The following is a 17,065-nucleotide window of genomic DNA, read 5'->3' on the forward strand; positions in this document are numbered from 1 at the left end:
CTCATGGGGTTTCATTGATACTTAGGCCTGGGTATGGCATTACTCTCATTGAAGACATGGATTTCACGCATAAGTGGGAGATCACTCATTATAACAATCATATCATCATCATATGAAAGGTTATGTATGGGTAAGTGAATCAGTACATGAAAGTAATAATTGCTTCTCACTTTATTTATCATCATCCTATCCGACTATTTAATATAGAAGGGATCAACGCTGCCCATCCTTCTTCCATATCTTGCGTCTTTCACGACACCGCCGATCATGACGCATTCCTACTGCTTGCACTCGTATCCTTTTGCTCCAGTTTCTTGCTCTGGCATTCCATCCTCAAACACTACCATGTCATAACCCACACCCTCCGAACAGAGGAGAAGTTAAGCAGGTGGAGAACACATGAGCCCACACTCCAGAGAGTCCATCCAACCCAATGCAATCAAGAGAGAGAAGAACGTCTGTCCCAGCTAGCCTCGTGAACCAACCTTACATCAAGTGCCTGATATAATACATCCTCTCCTCTAAAGGACATAATGTCTCATTAAGTGGTTGCCAGTCTTTGAAGGACACACACATGGGACAAAAATCTTCCCCATCCCTGTCTCTCCCACCATGCATGCATGTATGACATCCAGTCACTGTTGGCGAATGTGATGATCAAAAGCTCAATCATGAAGCTGACAAAAATAAAGATGATACATTCATTTTTGGTAGTATCTACTTAGACGCACCGGACCTAATCCAAGAAACCTGCAGCATTTCCTGCAATGCTGTCCAATATCTCTACTGCTCTCTCCTCCTAAGCTGGTTGGTAGTAGCACTTCAGTTGTGGATCGGAGGCTTCCTGTTGGCAGGAGAGTAGTCCATTCCTGCTATGTCTACGACGTCCGGGTAGGTCTGAGGTTGCCTTGAAACAGGCGGGGCCTTGTGGAGGTCGTCTTGGCTTCCGGTATCGTTCTGTGAATGGCCATGAGATGATGAGCAAAGAGGATGCAGGATCTACTGTTCGATGCTAACTAGAACACCAACCTTGGAAGTGGCCATCGCATCGGTCATGAGTTTCCTAGTCTTTCCTGCATCAACAGATAAGGAAGAACCTATCTCAGAGTCATGAAGTCTGTCCACGGACTTCATCAGAAAGACACAACTATTTTACAGTGTTCTCTCGGAAAAAACTTATTTTCATCAGAAAATAAAACTACATGTTTATGGTCAAGCTTCTTTTATGACGTTCAAATACAGAAAACAAAAGGAAAGTGAGAAGATTTGTGGAAGAGCGTGCATGAAGAATAATTTCAATGGTGCTCAGGCATGTGATTCCTAGGTCCAAGGTAATCTTCATGAAACCCAGGAAGCCTTCGATGGACTTCTCTAACTTTGCTTATGGATCTCCTCTCCTTCACACTACCTGAACAATCCCCATGGCATCCACGTAGAAGCGCTCCTTCTTTCATCAAGCTCTTTTCCTCCTGGTATCAGCATGCAGTACAACAGTATTAGTGACCCGGAAGAAACCAACGAGTGTGGCCACTGTAGACGCAGTACTATCAAGAAGCTATCTACTGACATGCACTTGGTTGCGTAGGGAAGCCACTGATTCTTCTTCCAACAATCTGATCCCTGAACGAGAGGAACAAATCAAAAACGAATACCTTATGGATTTAAATGATCAGCGATAAGGCCTTGAAGGTACCTGCAGTCCTGTTAGCTGCGAGGAGAACCAGAAAAAGGAGAAACATCACTGACACGATAGGCGTCATTGGAAGGAGCTTCTAATCCTAGAAAGACTCCGATAGGAGAGATGTGTTTCACCTCCTCTATGCAAGATGTGGAAGGAGAGAAGATGGTAAGGAATGAGTGTGCAAAACTTTCTGACAGTGCTAATATATATATATAAGCTATTGGACCTGATCATCACTGTTCCATACCACGGACTATAGATGTTTGAAAGTCCAAAATCCAAGATATGTCTCGGCAAATAAATTATTGTGACTGACAATTCTGGTTTATGCCGTGTTATCTTATTCTATGTTGTAACTGTCACTCATTGAGGAAGGATGTTCCCCAAATATTTGGACCTTGTTCATGTTTGGTCTTCTTATTACAAACATGCTTTTACTAGTCAGATCACAAGGTCTCTTAGACACTGTTCATAAGAGCAACTGGTTTGCTATTCCACATTACATGAAATCAAAACATGTACTTGCTACATAATGTCATAAGATTCTGCATCATACTGTCACGTACGCTTTAATCTGAAAAGATGGTGCACCCACGAATTTAATTTAATGAGGAAGATCTACAAAACCTTGGATCAAGATTTTAATTACCTCCTGCTCCTTGTTAGGTGGGCATACTTGGCTTCAAGCACTCGATCTTATGCTTTAACATTTAGTTAGTCCATGCCCAGCGGAGGTTCCCAATGGCTCCATATCTTGGATACGGTGGGAACGAGGAAGAGCGAGAGGTCAACCACTGGTTTTATTGTGTGAAGTATGAAAGGAGAGATGAAGAGGTGGTGGGGGAGGAGGCCACGCCGGTGTCCATATCGAGGAGGGGCCCCGGAAGGGAGGATGGAGGTGCAGGAGAGGCGCCACGTGTTTAGAGGATGGTCACGATGCATGTCTGTGCTTTGGGTGGCACCGAGACAGTGGTGGTGGCGACCATGTTGGGGATGGAAAATTGCAGCTCCTCTTACGATACAATGACAGCCATTCTTTCCTCTTCCTTCATCTTAATGAATCACATTATAATATAACAAAATAAGCTCAATCATCTTTGGGCTACGATCGATCAATCAATCTATCATCCAGGTTAATGGTTAGTATATGAAGGTTCTTTTCCCGGATGTCAGGAGTTTGATTACTCAGCGAAGCCATACACCCAATTATCTCGAATTGATTACATGGATCTCTTGTCACTCTTTAGGGAAAATATATGATGAATTAAATCAAAAGTATTTGAGTTTTCATCTATAGTTTCTAATAAGATCCTTTAAGGTTTTCCTATTAGGAACAGTAATTGTTTCCTCCATCTATTGAATCATACTTACCCAAATGCCGCAGAATTTCTACACTTATTATACTTTTTTGAGTGAAATAAATGCTGCAAAATTATATATTTTCCTCAAAGGTACATCAATCGCCAACATAATTCTATGGGGCACAATATAATGTTGTGAATGGAGACATTTCATGAACTATTTCATGATTAAAAAGTCACAACAAGATTTAGAATTATCTGAAATTAACTCGAACAAGAAATCATCTAAAAATACATTTCAGTGGAACATATCCATGTTTTATACCTAAAATTAAGAACCATAATGTAACTATCTTGCCGACAACAACAAGATTATGATGGGTTTTCTCTGCGAGACAAGCCCTCTTGCTCTCCGAGAACGAAAGGACTGGATGAAGGGATTTGCCTGTCCGAATCTGCCGACATGCCAGGCTTTTGAGGATGGAAATATGGGCTTTCATCTCACCGTGCCTTCCATCTCCTCCTCGTGTGCATGCATGGAGTCAAAGATTCTCCTTTCGAGATCCTTCATCCCTAGCTATCTCCTTGCAACCAAGTACTACTCGACCGTGAAAGTCCCAAAAAGGTTTCAAGAGCTCCCACTCCCGAGTTCCGATGTCTTGGGCATGCTCGAAACAAGTCTTCGTTGTCATTCAGACACCTTGTGTTCCAGTGTCCGAGTATGCTTTTACTTTTAGCTGGCTTCGGTTCGTGTTCCCTCCATGAGTTACAAGGTTCCATGTGTACGTGCATGGGAGTGTTCAAATCCCTGTCTTCCTCTCAGGAATGGATCGTAGCATACGTTAAGGACTACATGATATGCTGAGAAACAGCTTGCTGATCCTTGTCATGCTCATCAGCTTTCCAAGATAAATACGTTGCAAAAACAAAGCGATCTACGGAAACAGTGTGTCATTCAAATGGCTAACAAGATTGTTTTCATTTGATAGTCTCACTATCAAGTTGAAGATGGGATGGATGTACCATCCAAGCAGACAAAGTAACAATCTATAGAAATTTGAACACACGGTTTCTTCAACGGTGAACCAAATGTCAAGAGACGAATAGATTTGAAGCAGCGGAAAACATGCTTGTCGGGGGCATGTTTGATCTTGGATGTTCATGTCCGATTCAATGATATCGACTCATGTTTCTGCGTCTTTTGATCACAAAACACAGCAACGCTACTTACTGTTTATCATCGACAAAACAAATGGTGGTGTGTCATCACAGGATAAAGACAATAATAAGGAAAGGCAGTTATAATTTCTCACCTATCTAACTAATTTTATGATGTACAATAAAATTTCAATGATTATATCAAAATCTCAGTTATAAAAAAGTATTGTAACGATTAATCCTTGTCCACCAATTGGATTTCATAAAGACACTGACGTAAAAGAAAATGATCGAGTCATCTCCTCTTCGCCCACTAAACTATGACGTGGGGAGGTTATAGTCTATCGGCTCCTATGGATAATAATCTACGAGAAATCATTTGAATCAGTCATGTCAGTCTCTATAGATTGTAGTACACGAGAGGTTATTTGAGTATATCACTTCTTTATCGGTCTTCATGGATAAAAGCCCATAACATGTTATTTGGGTCTATCATCCTTATGAATAAACCAGGATGTCGAGACCATTACAAAGAATCTCTTCGATTAGTTATGTATATAAGTCTGACCCTCGCGTTCACCTAAGAGTCAAACCTTTTTTCAAAAATCTTTCACACTAACTAACTTGAGCATTAAAGTGATCGAATCAGAAAATTCCTTTCAATATTGACCTTTATGTAGGAATCCATCAAGGAGTTGGATTTCATCTTAGTCTAACCTTAGGGACACATCGGACACTTAGAAACAACTCGAATACCACCACAAAGCTATCTCGGATATCTCGATATCGTACCAACCATGTAGGACTACTATATAGATTCATTGAATGTCTCTCCTCTGAGTTCGAGTCGAGCTGACGCAGTCAATATATATATATATATATATATATATATATATATATTCTTTATGTTGATTCATGTTTAGGTTTTGCATGACAAATTTTTCGAACATAGAATATATGTGATCAAATATGTATTGTTGTTTATTTATATTTTGAGATGTTATGTAGATGGACATAATGGAATCAGTGTACCTCAAATCTCAAGTCTGATAGTTTTAAATTATACATGTTATGAAAAATATGGAAGAACAAAGGCCGAAGACTTCTATTATGCTTCCTTGGGCTTTGTTAAGCTATGCCCCTATCTCTTATTATTATTATTTTAAAAATATTCTTAATAATGTAAATACTTTGAATTTTTCTAGCCAAAAAAGTTTTGCCAAGTGCAAAACTCTATTATAAATAGATGTGTCTTTTTGTCACATGATTATAACTAACTTAAAAGTAAATAAATTTTTATTGCATAATTAATAGGTATTAGGTTCGAATTAATGTGTGAGGGTCATATATATTATTTAATATAATAAAAATATTTTAATTTAAGAAAAAACCTTAAAAATATAACAAGAGCATAAATTATTCCGAAAAAATAAATATCTTAAACTAAATTAGATATTTATTTATATTAATCGGAAACATAATAATATCCATTTAGACCCATTCTAACAGTAAAAATATGTTTACTTAAAAATCCACGTCAGCATGTTGATTATATCCATATTCCCAAAGCATCGACCAACAATGCTGAACGCACATTGTTACTTAATCTGTGGCGGGTTTCAGGTCGCGACCCGGATCCGATTCGAAACCAATCCCGGGTACGAGTTCGGGTAAGACAGATGGACCCGTTTGGCAAGTCATGTCTCATAAATCCCATCAAGTATTCTCATAAGGGCTCTTCTGTGACCCAGCAAACCGTCTCGTTCTCCTCGATCGCCTCGTCGCCGCCGCGTTAGAAGGCCTATTGGCCTATCTCCTACGCTCGATCGGTCATGGCGGAACAGGTTGGATTGCTTCTCGTTCGAATGACTCCCTTTCCACCTACATTGGATATTTCATTTTCTCCTGATTTTTTGGGAATTTTTTTCCTCTTAGATTCTAAGTCTGCCGATCCACTGTCGCTTTGGACTCTTCTGTGACCCAGCACGGTCGCAGATTCCTCAGGACCATTTGAAAGGGTTCTGTTTGATTAGAAGGTTTTTTTTTTGGTGAGAGTTTCTTCTGAAGTACACTGTCTTGCTGTGGTGTGTTTGGAACGCCGATAGCAATATTTGTGCGCTGTGAGGCTTTGTGTTTGTTTCCCTAAGATTTCTTGCGGTTAAACAATGTCTACTTTCTCCTTCTCTCCAATTGTCCCATAGTTAATTAGTCAGTTATTTTCCATTTTCTTTTTACTATACTGACTTATTTTGATTTTGTGTCATACTGTTATGCAGACGGCGAAGGCTTTTCTAAAGCAGCCAAAGGTATTCCTTTGGTAAGACGGCCGAGTCGTTGGAGTTACTTAATCTTTGAGTATATTTTCAAATGGTGTTAATATAATGATTCTGGAAGAGCATTGGGCTAGGATTCAAGACACCCAGAGAAGCCATTGAAGGTCTAAAATCTACTTTTCTCGTTGCTTTGATTTAGAGCTGTCAGGCTTGTTTTCTTTATCTTGGTCTGAATTCATACGACAAAGCTCTAAAATAAATTATTCAAATGTGCAAAACATCTTGGTTACCATTTTATAGGAATTACTGTGTTTGACGGTCCGAGGGAAATTCGGTAAGGGGGCCACTCCGCGGGAAAAGGGGGAAAAGAGAGGCTTTTCTAAGGAATTTGTCCATTTTAAATTGAATCCTTTTGGTCTTTTCTAATTATTATTTTGGGACTGAACAAGTTTGGTAACGACCAAAATCTTCTTTGTCATGCCACTATTTCTAGTTTTGATTGCTTGATGATCGAAAATGCTATTTGTTCATTAGGTTCATCACAAATACAAAGTAGGTGCTTAAGTTATGTGCATTATGGGCTACACTGGGTACTGCATTACTAAGCATGTCAAAAGGTTATGATTAATAAAATTTAAGTACCAAGTTTAAAATAAAGGTCTGGCCTTCTACTTTGGTAGAGGTCAATATATTTTTGGTGAGGCCCTTTGTATGTCGTAGATTCAATGTTATAGATATTGGTCACTGAGTATTTTATGTGGAGCGGTCCGTACATGTTAGTATTAGCTTCTATTTAGTGGTTGTTGCCGAGTGTCTCATAGATAACTGTTTCCTTTTCATCTTTTGTGAGGTCCATACTATCAAAAAATAAAAATAAATACAATTTTCTTCTGAGTAGTTTGAGATCCACATACATTGAATGAGTTAGTTGGGTTTCTAAAAGCCCTGCAAATATGCTTCTCATATTTTGTTTTTCATATAAATTCCTCGATTCTTGTTTATATCATATTCCTAATCTTGCCCCTATTTTGCACTTTAATCTCTCTGTCCAATTCTCTGTAGCTATAATCAGTTTCACTTTAGGAATGGAAAATATTTTCTACTTCTGGCAACACAAGTCCAACTTGCATTTATATTAAGGGCTTTTTCTTATTTTTTAGCCAAATCCTCTTGCTCCCCTTTCTACTCTCTTTCGTTTTTGGCTCTCCTAATGAGATCTGTTGTTGGCAAGGGTCTTCAGATTTTTGTTGACTTTTTGGGGGGAGTAGGCTTTCTTGTTATTTTCTCAGAACATCCTCACCAAATTTAACTTGAGGTATTGATATGCACAGGATAATAAGAATGGAGGTACTATGAATAACTACAATTAAGGGAGTTGTACACATTAACAAAATTAAGGGGACTAAGGTGCAAAACATTCTGCTTCAGTTACTTTTTTTATATTAGAAAAAAAGTCAAAAGTAAATTATCTTCATACTATTTTGGTACCTACATAAACAGTTTGATCAATACATTTGTTTGATGTGTTTTTCCTTGGAGGATTCTATTGTTTGCCTAGTATTCTACATATAACAGAAAAACAGAACATTAAGACATGTACTTGCAGATACTTACATTGATAAGAAATGCCCATTCACGGAATGTGTCGATTAGGGGTCGAATCTTGGCAGGCACATGCCATAGTGCCAAGATGAACTGAACCATTATCATACGCAGAAACTACCTTCATTATGTGAAGAAATAACAAAGGCAAGCAATACTCTCTGTTTTCTTTTTCCAAATAAATTCCTATTTTAATTATTTTCATTTTTTTCTAGGTATGAGAAGAGACACTCTAATAAACCAGCACACATCTCGCCCTGCTTCCGTGTTAAGGAAGGAGACCATGTTATCATAGGCCAGTGCAGGTAGGTCATCTTTTCTTACACTATTGCCAAGATCCAAAATATAAGGAATTACAGAATCTTTTAAGTACATTCTTAAAACTTGTATGATGTGATCCTACATCCTGTCAACCCACATAAGGCAAGAAAGATAATGATCAAACACCGAAACGATATTTTTGTATGAAGAAAATAAGATGCTTTTTTTAACCAGTAGCATTGGCCTGGTAAAAATATTATGATAGTCAATGCTGCTTGCTCTTACAACACTCACTGAAGTGATGATTATTAATTTTGTATAGGCTATTGGCAAAGACTGTGAGGTTCAATGTTTTGAAAGTTATACCAGCTGGGTCAACAAGCGGAGGCGGCAGCAAAAAAGCTATTGCAGCTGTATGAGGATAAGGCTTGAAAAATAAGATACTGGCAGTTGGAAGTTTTAAGTAGAAAGAGATATACCATTGAGGAACAAACTTTATCAAATTAGCGGAGTTTTGGAATATCCTCTTAGTTAAGTGTTTCGTAATTGTTATGACATCAAGTTTTTGTTGTTGAACTACTTAAAAGAGTGAGGAAACTTATCTGATGAACATTCAGAGTACAGGACATTTAAATATGTATGTGAAGTTGGTTTAGTGGTTTTCTAAGAAATTTTGAAATTTCATTACGGGATGACAATATATCTTTATTGATACGGAATAGCATAAGTTGGTATCAGTTTGTTTTTGTTGTAATGCTAAATATTATACGTCTGTATATTTCAGGTCCCTGTTGTCATGATAAGTGCTTTACATATGTGTAACCTAGAAACATTATATAGTCTTTATGAACATTAAATTTAAAAGGCTTTGGTCAGATCGACATGCCTACTCGTAAGTCGATGAATCCCACAAAAGCTCCTCCATTATCATTCGTTAGATCGATAGTCCCAACCAAATGTTTAATAATCATTCATAAGATGGTAAAACAAAGCCCACCGTTCCAAATGATCACCCACTTTAAGTTCTTGGCCACATTTGGATTTGGTGGGTGAGAACCACCAACGTGGCTGAGCACATCGTAGTGTATTAATCTATTCCACCGTTCCAAACAACCCGAATCTAAGTGTATTAATCTATTCTTTTTGTAGCCCTCGTCCCTACCTTGTTTGGGATTGGGGAAATAATAAGCGTGCGCTTTTCAGTTGCAAATCGTAGAGTGGTATCCGATATACGTCATCGATAATGCGTGGCGGTTCGGCTGTCGGCAAACTTCACGAAGAAAACTACGAATGCCACGTAGATATCGCCACGTGCCGCGCCGCTGCAGTGCGGATCGTTTCGTGTCACGTGTTTTGCGAAACGTGAATCGCGGCCTGCAACGTGTCTAGTTGCCCCGGATCGGGTACAAGCTGCGGCAACTCCTTTTCCGGAACCTCACCGATTCACGTGGCGACAAAGCGGCGGGCCCACGAATGCCGTACACAAGCCGCAGGGACCCACATGGAAGTGCCCGTTTCCCCTGGTATCGGATTGGCTTGGCTTTGGCTTCCCGCGTTTGGATCCGCTGAGTGAGAATCGTGGATTAGCCATTGGAGGTGGGGAAGAGCTGACTGGTTTCAACGGCCGGTCTCGCATTGTCCACCAACGGAAACGAAGGCGAAGAGATGGCTTATATGTGGTGGAGTACCGAGGATCCCGAATCCTTCGTCGTTTTCGCGCTGCTCTATCGCCGTCTCCAGCAAACCAAACCAGATCATATTTCCCGGAAGACCCTTCTCGGGAGCGGAAGGAACAAAATCTCTGTCGTTTTCTTTGTGATTTAGTGACAATAATACCCTTTTGAGTTGTGCGTTTCTGAATTATTCGCTATAAAAAAAAGATCATTGGTATCATCGATTTCATTATAAATCTCGATCAAATCAATTGCTGAAGTAGTATGAACTAATATATCATTCAAGCAAGGAAACATCTATCATTGGTTGTCTAAATATGCTCACAGAAAAAGAAGGAAAGACAGAGTGAATACGCGCTATAAATATACTTACACTATGCCAAAATCTTGGGAAGAAAGATGCGATGGGATTTTTGCCTGAGATCTTTCATTGCTATGAAATCCAAGATGACAAGAGACCACTCAAACAAATGCAAAGCAAAAGCACGGTTGTGGCTTTCGAGATCACGCAATAGGAAGAGACAATTGTTGGTGGCAAACTGGCTCGACCTTATCTTAGATCATCACGCCATAGATTTCTCTTTATATTAAATTAAATCCACAATGTGGCAAAATAGGTGTCTTATTCCGTTGGATTCGGCACTCAACTGTGCCATCCTACTCCTGTCGACTTGTTGAGTGACGATGAAATGGCTTCTTCGGAAGATTTAGGTGTCCCAACATATGACAAGATATGTCGTGAAGAGAATATACTGCTGTCACATCTCCAATGCTGACTCCTTCGATCACTACTATCACATCACTTGGTTTTTTTTAGCTAATATAACGTTGATCAACACTATGTTGCCTTGTGAAAACTTTACCTAAATTTTGTCTCAACTGTTGGTAATATCTTTCTTTTATTGCTGGGAACGATATCTCATGCATAAGAAGAAAAATAAGAAATAAAATGAGAGAAGTGGATATAGAAAGAGAAGGATCAATGCATGATATCCTATGCACAAACTTACTGATCCATTTTTTTCTTTAAGACGAGAACAGTGGCAAATATGATGTTTCGTGGAAAGTCTGGCGGCAGATATGTGAACATAATTAAAGGGCAAAGCCACCAGCGGTATTGCTGCATATGATATTTTGTACAATGTCTGTATCCTTCCAATTTCCACCTCCCTGGAAAGAATCGAACTGGAAGAGCTCGAAAGGGAAGGAATTCCTGCATAAAACCCCACACTTCGAGCACCCTGGAAGGGAGTGACCGAGCTCCGATGAGCATGGCATTCTCTAGATTTCCAGCTTCACTCCTCCTGTCCCCTATCGTCGTCCTCCTTTTCCTTCCTCACTCGATCTGCCACCCTTCTCTTGAGATCAAGAAAACGTCCTTACCAGGTATTCTATTCTTTGCAATCTCGTTTTCCCAGCACGGTGCTGAATTTTATTGCAGGGATACCGCTGTTCTCAAGGAGAAGATTTGTTGTGCATGTGCCCTCTTTTTTACGCTGAAATAATGGGTTATCTTCTACAGAATCCCCCTCTTTGCGCCCCTTTTTATTCTTTTTGAACAGATTACTTTTTCCTTGTCAGCGTTCAGGAGTCCATTGGAAAGTATATATTTGTGTGTTACGCATCCAGAGCACATGGTTCGTTTAGGAGTAGCTTGTTGTGTTCTGCAGAATCCCCCTCTTTTTGCACAGGAAGAAAAGAGATGATTTTTATGTAGTTTTTTTTTTTCTTTTTTTTGAAGTTAGTATTTAAGACGCCATTCAAAAAAATCTGTCTTTTTTTGTTTGAGAAGCGTTTTTGTGTGTTAAAGATGCGAGTGGTTCGAATAGGTGCAGGGCTTCAAGACGGCTTGGTTCTACCAAGGAGATTTGTTGCCGAGGTGCCACCTCCCGGCGATCTTACAGTGGATAATAGCTCCTTCATCCTGGCTGCGGCGAGGACACACAGAAAAGATCCTTTAAATGGATTCAAGCGTTACACCGGTGGTTGGAACATCAGTGAAAAACACTACTGGGCTGTAAGCCCTTTAGCTTCTCTTATACCTGTTCTCCTTCAGCTGCTTAATGGTTACTGAATCCTATATTTACTTTGTTTCTGATGGCAGTCTGTGGGTTTTACGGCTGCTCCCCTGTTCGCCATCGCCTTGGTATGGTTCCTGGGTTTTGGGTTGGCCTCGTTACTTATTTGTTGCTGTTACTTCTGTTGCCGCCGGCGGACTTACTCATATTCTCGCACGGCCTACGCCCTTTCGCTTATTCTGCTGATGCTATTCACATGTGCCGCAATGTAGGAAGACATTCTTTTTCTCTTGCTTTCTGATTGTTGCATTGTGATATGAGTTGTTTGTCATGACGTGGAAGTTCTTAAACTGAATTTTGAAATCTACTCAGCGTCGGATGCGTGGTTCTGTACCAAGGTCAGGGGAAGTTCCATAGCAGCACTACCAAAACTCTGGACTATGTTGTGGATCAGGCGAACTTCACCGTGGACAACCTTAGGAACTTCTCAGAGACTTTGGCTGAAGCTAAGAAGGTTAAAGTCGACCAAGTCTTCCTTCCAACTAATGTCCAGGGTGAAATTGATGCCCTTGAAGCAAAGGTCAACTCTTCAGCAAATAATCTTGCCAGTCAGACATCGGACAATTCTAGGAAGATAAGCCGTGTACTAGATAGCGTGTATGATAATTGACTTCTGTATTTGAATTGTAAATTTCATATTGTGGAGCTTGTAGTTGGGAAAGACTACATATTTTGATTCATTTTGTAATGCATTTTCACTTTGCTTTATTTTTGTGCCCTGCAGGAGATTGGATTTGATCATAATTGCTGCTGTCATGCTCCTTTTGGCATTCCTTGGGCTCTGTAAGCATCTAAACTCGGAGCAAAATCTTAAGAATTTTGTTTTGCCAACTTGCTGATCTTAGTGTGTTTTATCATGCAGTATTCTCTGCACTGGGACTACAGTTTCTTGTCACCATGTATGTGAGATAATGTCACCTTCAGTCACTTCTCTCTTGTTCAATCCCTTATCTGCAAAGTTTTTGGATACTCTTTTAATAGTTACTTCCTGATTCCAAAGTCAAATTTTCTCATCTACTTCTCTGCTGATAATGTATGCAGTTTGGTGGTTATTGGGTGGATTCTAGTGACGGGCACATTTATCTTGTGTGGTGTTTTTCTTATTTTACACAAGTAAGTTCTACTATAACTATACTAGATTACTGCACCCGCAAAATTTGTTCATTTTAATTAGAATAATGTGATGTTGAACTTCCTCTTTTCTTGTTGGATGGAGCATTATGGGACATCATAGCATTAACAACTGGGACAGTTGAATGATTCATCTATTCTCCAATAAATGACTTTCGCTGCTGAAAGTATCACATAAGAACTTGTTATGTATGACAGAAAGCAACTTTGTTATCTAATTCTTTTCTTTTTAATTTTTTTACTCATTTGTGAATCCACATATGGATGCAACCTTTCACTTTTGCTTTGTGCATGCACCTTATTTGACACTTATAAACAATTTCTTATCATATTGCTGATTGCATAAGCCATAACAACCGATTGCACTTTGGAGTCATCATTGGTGTAACACCCCTCCCTAGTTAAGTTCCAAATAGGAAATGAGAGAAAAATTCAATTGGTTTATTGATTTGTGTTCAAGTATTTTGGACCACTAGTTCATGTTCATCAAGTAAACAGAGTCCATTATTTCATTGAGTTGAATCACGACAAATGACATCAAGTATGAAGAGGGGCTGATGAAGTGCTTCAGTAGGAAAGGGTTTACCCTATTAAGGGCCGAACACATGTGGCGAAATGGAGCCACCATTGAGCTAGACCTTATGTGCAGCATCTCCAGTTTAGTTTCACATGGGAATTGAGAGAGGACTATTACTAAATTGGTTATCAAGGCTTGACGTGAGCACTATTATTAATTTGGACTCAAGCATTTTGGGCCAATGGTTTAAGTTTATCGAGTCAATTGGTAACAACGAGTCGAGTCGCAACATTAGCATTAAAATATGAAACATATAATGTAGGCCTCATTTCATATCTCATCAGGTGTTACCGTTTGCTTTCTGTACTAGTTATGGCTTGTTTTTTTGATCTTTTGAGCTTAAAGCTCCTTTTGACCATAGGACTATCAAGTATGTCACACCCTGTTCTATATGAATATTGGACTATCCTCATCACCTAATATGTTTTATGTGACTAATTGCTTCATTCTCTATGATTTTACCAGTGTGGTGGCTGACACATGCGTCGCAATGAGTGAATGGGTTGACCATCCTCATGCACATACAACTCTAGATGATATTCTTCCTTGTGTTGATGCTGCCACTGCCAATGAGTCTTTGTATCGAAGCAGGGAAGTTACCTTCCAGCTAGTTAGCATTGTTAACAACGTGATCGTCAATATTTCCAACAGGAACTTCCCTCCTTCGGTGCCTCTGTATTATAATCAGTCTGGTCCACCGATGCCTACACTCTGCAATCCATACACACCTGACTTGAGTAACCGCACTTGCATTTCTGGAGAAGTGGATTTCAACAACGCCTCACAGGTAAAGTAACAATCATAGCAGAGCCTAATCATTTTGAAGCACAGAAAACTTCATCCCAAAGGAAGAAGGAAAAAATATAGAAGGAATTTTAGTATCAGTCACTGTTAACTTGTAGTAGTTACATTCCATATGAAAAACTAATTGGATATGTAAATTCTTTCTTTTACATTGCAGGTATGGAAAGGATACGTTTGCCAAACCGCTGTTGTCTCTGGGTCCGAAGTATGTACAACCATCGGACGTGTTACTCCAAGTATCTATAACCAAATGATGGCAGATGTAACTGTGAGCCGAGGATTATATTACTATGTGCCGTTCCTCACGGGACTGGAAGACTGCAGTTTTGTCCGAGAAACCTTTACTGCAATACACAAGAACAATTGCCCTGGCCTTGAGCAGAACAGCAAATTGGTCTACATTGGTCTTGTGATGGTTTCGGCTGCAGTGATGTTGTCGTTGGTTTTCTGGGTGATTTATGCCAGGGAGAGGAGCCGTCGCAAGTTTAACAAGCGATTCTACCCGTAATAAAAGGAGCCTTGAGTTTTCGACAGCCTTATGATTATAAAGTTCTCAATACTAATTTGAGTGTATCTGTAATGATATACGTAGTTGATTAAGATTCACGGTGTAAATCATACGGTGCAACTTCTAGCTGTCCAAACATTTTCAAGCTGTACATAATAAATGTACATCTTAGTTTGTATAGAATTAGTGATGCTTTGGTCGATCGCATTTTTTAGTCCGCAACATCTGTTGGTCGGATCTCCAAGAGCAATATGTGTCGAACTATGGAAATAGTCCATGAAGCAAGTTGAAGAAAGCAGGCACTCAGTTTTGATGCAGTAGGCTATCCTTTTGCTTACTTCAAAGAGCAATTCGCTAAACAGGTTCGTCGTGCCATGGAACAATCCTAGCTTTATTCACACTCATATGCAAAGTGTAAAACCCATTCATATGAACAAAGAATATTTTCCTTCACAGACGCAAAACAACAAACACCCTTTTGGTTACATGTGCACCGCCACGTCCTCGATGGTGCAATCGCCGTCCCTATTCGCCGTTCCGCCATGTCCATCCAAGCCCGGGACGTTGACCCGGTGGTGGATGTCGGGGCGCGGCCGCTGAAGCTCCTCGACCGCTGCACCAAGCTCAAAATCGCTTTCGTTGGCTTCGGCAACTTCAGCCAGTTCCTTGCCCGCACCTTCACTGCCCAAGGTCATGAGTTACTCGCCGACTCGCGCACCGACCACTCCGCCACCGCCCGCTCTCTCGGCGTCGTATTCTTCGATGACCAGCGTGAACTCTGCAAGCAGCACCTGGACGTGGTCCTTGTCTCCACGCTTTCACCGCCTTCACCGCAGCACGCTTTTTGTTGACGTCCTCTCCGTCAAGGAGTTCCCGAGGAACCTCTTTCTGCAGCGCCCGCCGCGGCACTTTGACATCCTTTCTTTGCACGCATCCCATGTTCGGCCCCGAGAGCAGCAAGCACGGCTGGGCCGGCCTCCCTTTCGTCTACGTCAGAGTCCGGATCGGCGACTCCGAAGACGGCGTCGAAACGCTGCTAAATCCACGCCCATCAACACGAAAGGTCACGAAACGCTGCTAAATCTGGTACAGAACACCTGCAGCGATAGCTGCGAGCTCTACAATGGGCTCTTCATATACAACAGGAACTCCACCGAGCTGATCGAGAAGCTGGACGTGGCCATGCACGCCATGAAGAAGGAGCTATTTGGGCGCTTACATGGAATGCTCATGAAGCAGCTATTTGAGAACTCAGAAGCAAATGAGTCTATTGCGTAAAACTAGACAACAAAAACTAAATCCGATTCAATTAATAAAATAAAAAAAAGTCTTAGAATTCATCTGAAATCGCTATCAATTATCCTAACGAATAATTTGGTGCGATGAATCTATTCCGAATGTAAGAAGGTTGATACAATAAATATCATACGGTGGGTTGCAGTGGAGCCAAGCGAATAGCTTCAGCTTTCTCGGGCTCAACGTTCCCGTATCCTTCTGCAAGCTGCGAAGCGTAGCCTGCCATCTTTCTTAATGCGACAATGGGACGACCGTACCGGACATGTACGATTACAGCTCATGTTGTCGTCGTTCATCAGCCGCTGCCATCGACATTCAATGGCATAGGAACACGAGCCCTCACTGCAAACCTCCTTCGTACGACCGTAGAGATGGATGCAGCCAGGCAATTGAAGAAGACTGGTGCGTACGAAGCCAGATATATTAACAATAAATTAATTCGAAATATTATTGTGAGTAACTAATTTGATATTTGATACATGAAATATTCGTTCCAATTAAGGTTTAATCTCTATCAGTACGTCAAGATAATTAAGGTTAATTACTAAACCCAAACGAGTTTTTCTCTACGAAATCCGAATCGAATCCGACTAAGCTAACAATGCTTCGATAATGCAGTGGGAATGATAAATTAAGGTGATGTGGGACACCTCATAATCCCAAGAATCACTCCGTATCAGTTGAATCACGGATGACTGTTAGGATGGAAAAGTGAACCAACC

The 17,065-nt window shown here is 40.3% G+C and overlaps 2 protein-coding genes and 2 pseudogenes across 5 annotated transcripts; 3 read left to right on the top strand and 1 right to left on the bottom strand.

The window, feature by feature from the left end:
• Positions 1-108: 108 nt before the first annotated feature.
• Positions 109-2,463, bottom strand: LOC135594225 (uncharacterized). Of its 3 annotated transcripts, none has more exons than XR_010480037.1 (6): positions 1,694-1,912; positions 1,568-1,620; positions 1,409-1,469; positions 1,030-1,073; positions 732-957; positions 109-638 (listed from the first exon to the last, which is right to left on the bottom strand). XR_010480037.1 is itself a non-coding variant. In XM_065084630.1 (6 exons), the coding sequence occupies exons 2-6, from the start codon at positions 1,758-1,760 to the stop codon at positions 823-825; spliced, it is 360 nt and encodes a 119-aa protein (XP_064940702.1). In that variant the 5' UTR covers positions 1,761-1,817; positions 2,331-2,463; the 3' UTR covers positions 655-822. The 3 variants fall into 3 exon arrangements, 2 of the variants coding, with proteins under 2 accessions (XP_064940702.1, XP_064940701.1); XM_065084630.1 differs by lacking the exon at positions 109-638 and adding an exon at positions 2,331-2,463 and having other exon boundaries at positions 655-957; positions 1,694-1,817; XM_065084629.1 differs by lacking the exon at positions 109-638 and having other exon boundaries at positions 655-957; positions 1,694-1,911.
• A 3,509-nt stretch (positions 2,464-5,972) lies between these two features.
• Positions 5,973-8,989, top strand: LOC135586963 (small ribosomal subunit protein uS17-like; annotated as a pseudogene).
• A 2,078-nt stretch (positions 8,990-11,067) lies between these two features.
• Positions 11,068-15,230, top strand: LOC135592742 (uncharacterized). 2 transcript variants are annotated; one of them, XM_065082385.1, is made up of 9 exons: positions 11,068-11,335; positions 11,785-11,966; positions 12,054-12,235; positions 12,340-12,624; positions 12,752-12,810; positions 12,890-12,926; positions 13,069-13,140; positions 14,201-14,522; positions 14,697-15,230. In XM_065082385.1, exons 1-9 carry the CDS (start codon positions 11,215-11,217, stop codon positions 15,045-15,047), a joined length of 1,611 nt encoding a protein of 536 aa, XP_064938457.1. In that variant the 5' UTR covers positions 11,068-11,214; the 3' UTR covers positions 15,048-15,230. The 2 variants fall into 2 exon arrangements, with proteins under 2 accessions (XP_064938457.1, XP_064938456.1); XM_065082384.1 differs by having other exon boundaries at positions 11,071-11,335; positions 11,779-11,966.
• A 359-nt stretch (positions 15,231-15,589) lies between these two features.
• On the top strand, positions 15,590-16,590 carry LOC135594492 (arogenate dehydrogenase 2, chloroplastic-like; annotated as a pseudogene).
• Positions 16,591-17,065: the final 475 nt, after the last annotated feature.

This window comes from Musa acuminata, chromosome BXJ1-9 (assembly GCF_036884655.1).
Source record: "Musa acuminata AAA Group cultivar baxijiao chromosome BXJ1-9, Cavendish_Baxijiao_AAA, whole genome shotgun sequence".
Classification (NCBI taxonomy): Eukaryota; Viridiplantae; Streptophyta; class Magnoliopsida; order Zingiberales; family Musaceae; genus Musa; species Musa acuminata.

Bases quoted from the DNA above. Each gene is read 5' to 3' on its own strand.
- LOC135594225 (XM_065084630.1), bottom strand. From the start codon at position 1,760: ATGACGCCTATCGTGTCAGTGATGTTTCTCCTTTTTCTGGTTCTCCTC. The intron at 1,621-1,693 runs GTACCTTCAAGG...CCTCTCGTTCAG, and splicing joins CGCAGCTAACAGGACTGCAG to GGATCAGATTGTTGGAAGAA. The intron at 1,470-1,567 runs GTCAGTAGATAG...TGCTGATACCAG, and splicing joins CCCTACGCAACCAAGTGCAT to GAGGAAAAGAGCTTGATGAA.
- LOC135592742 (XM_065082384.1), top strand. From the start codon at position 11,215: ATGAGCATGGCATTCTCTAGATTTCCAGCTTCACTCCTCCTGTCCCCT. The intron at 12,625-12,751 runs GTATGATAATTG...TGTGCCCTGCAG, and splicing joins AGCCGTGTACTAGATAGCGT to GAGATTGGATTTGATCATAA. The intron at 12,811-12,889 runs GTAAGCATCTAA...TTTATCATGCAG, and splicing joins TTTGGCATTCCTTGGGCTCT to TATTCTCTGCACTGGGACTA.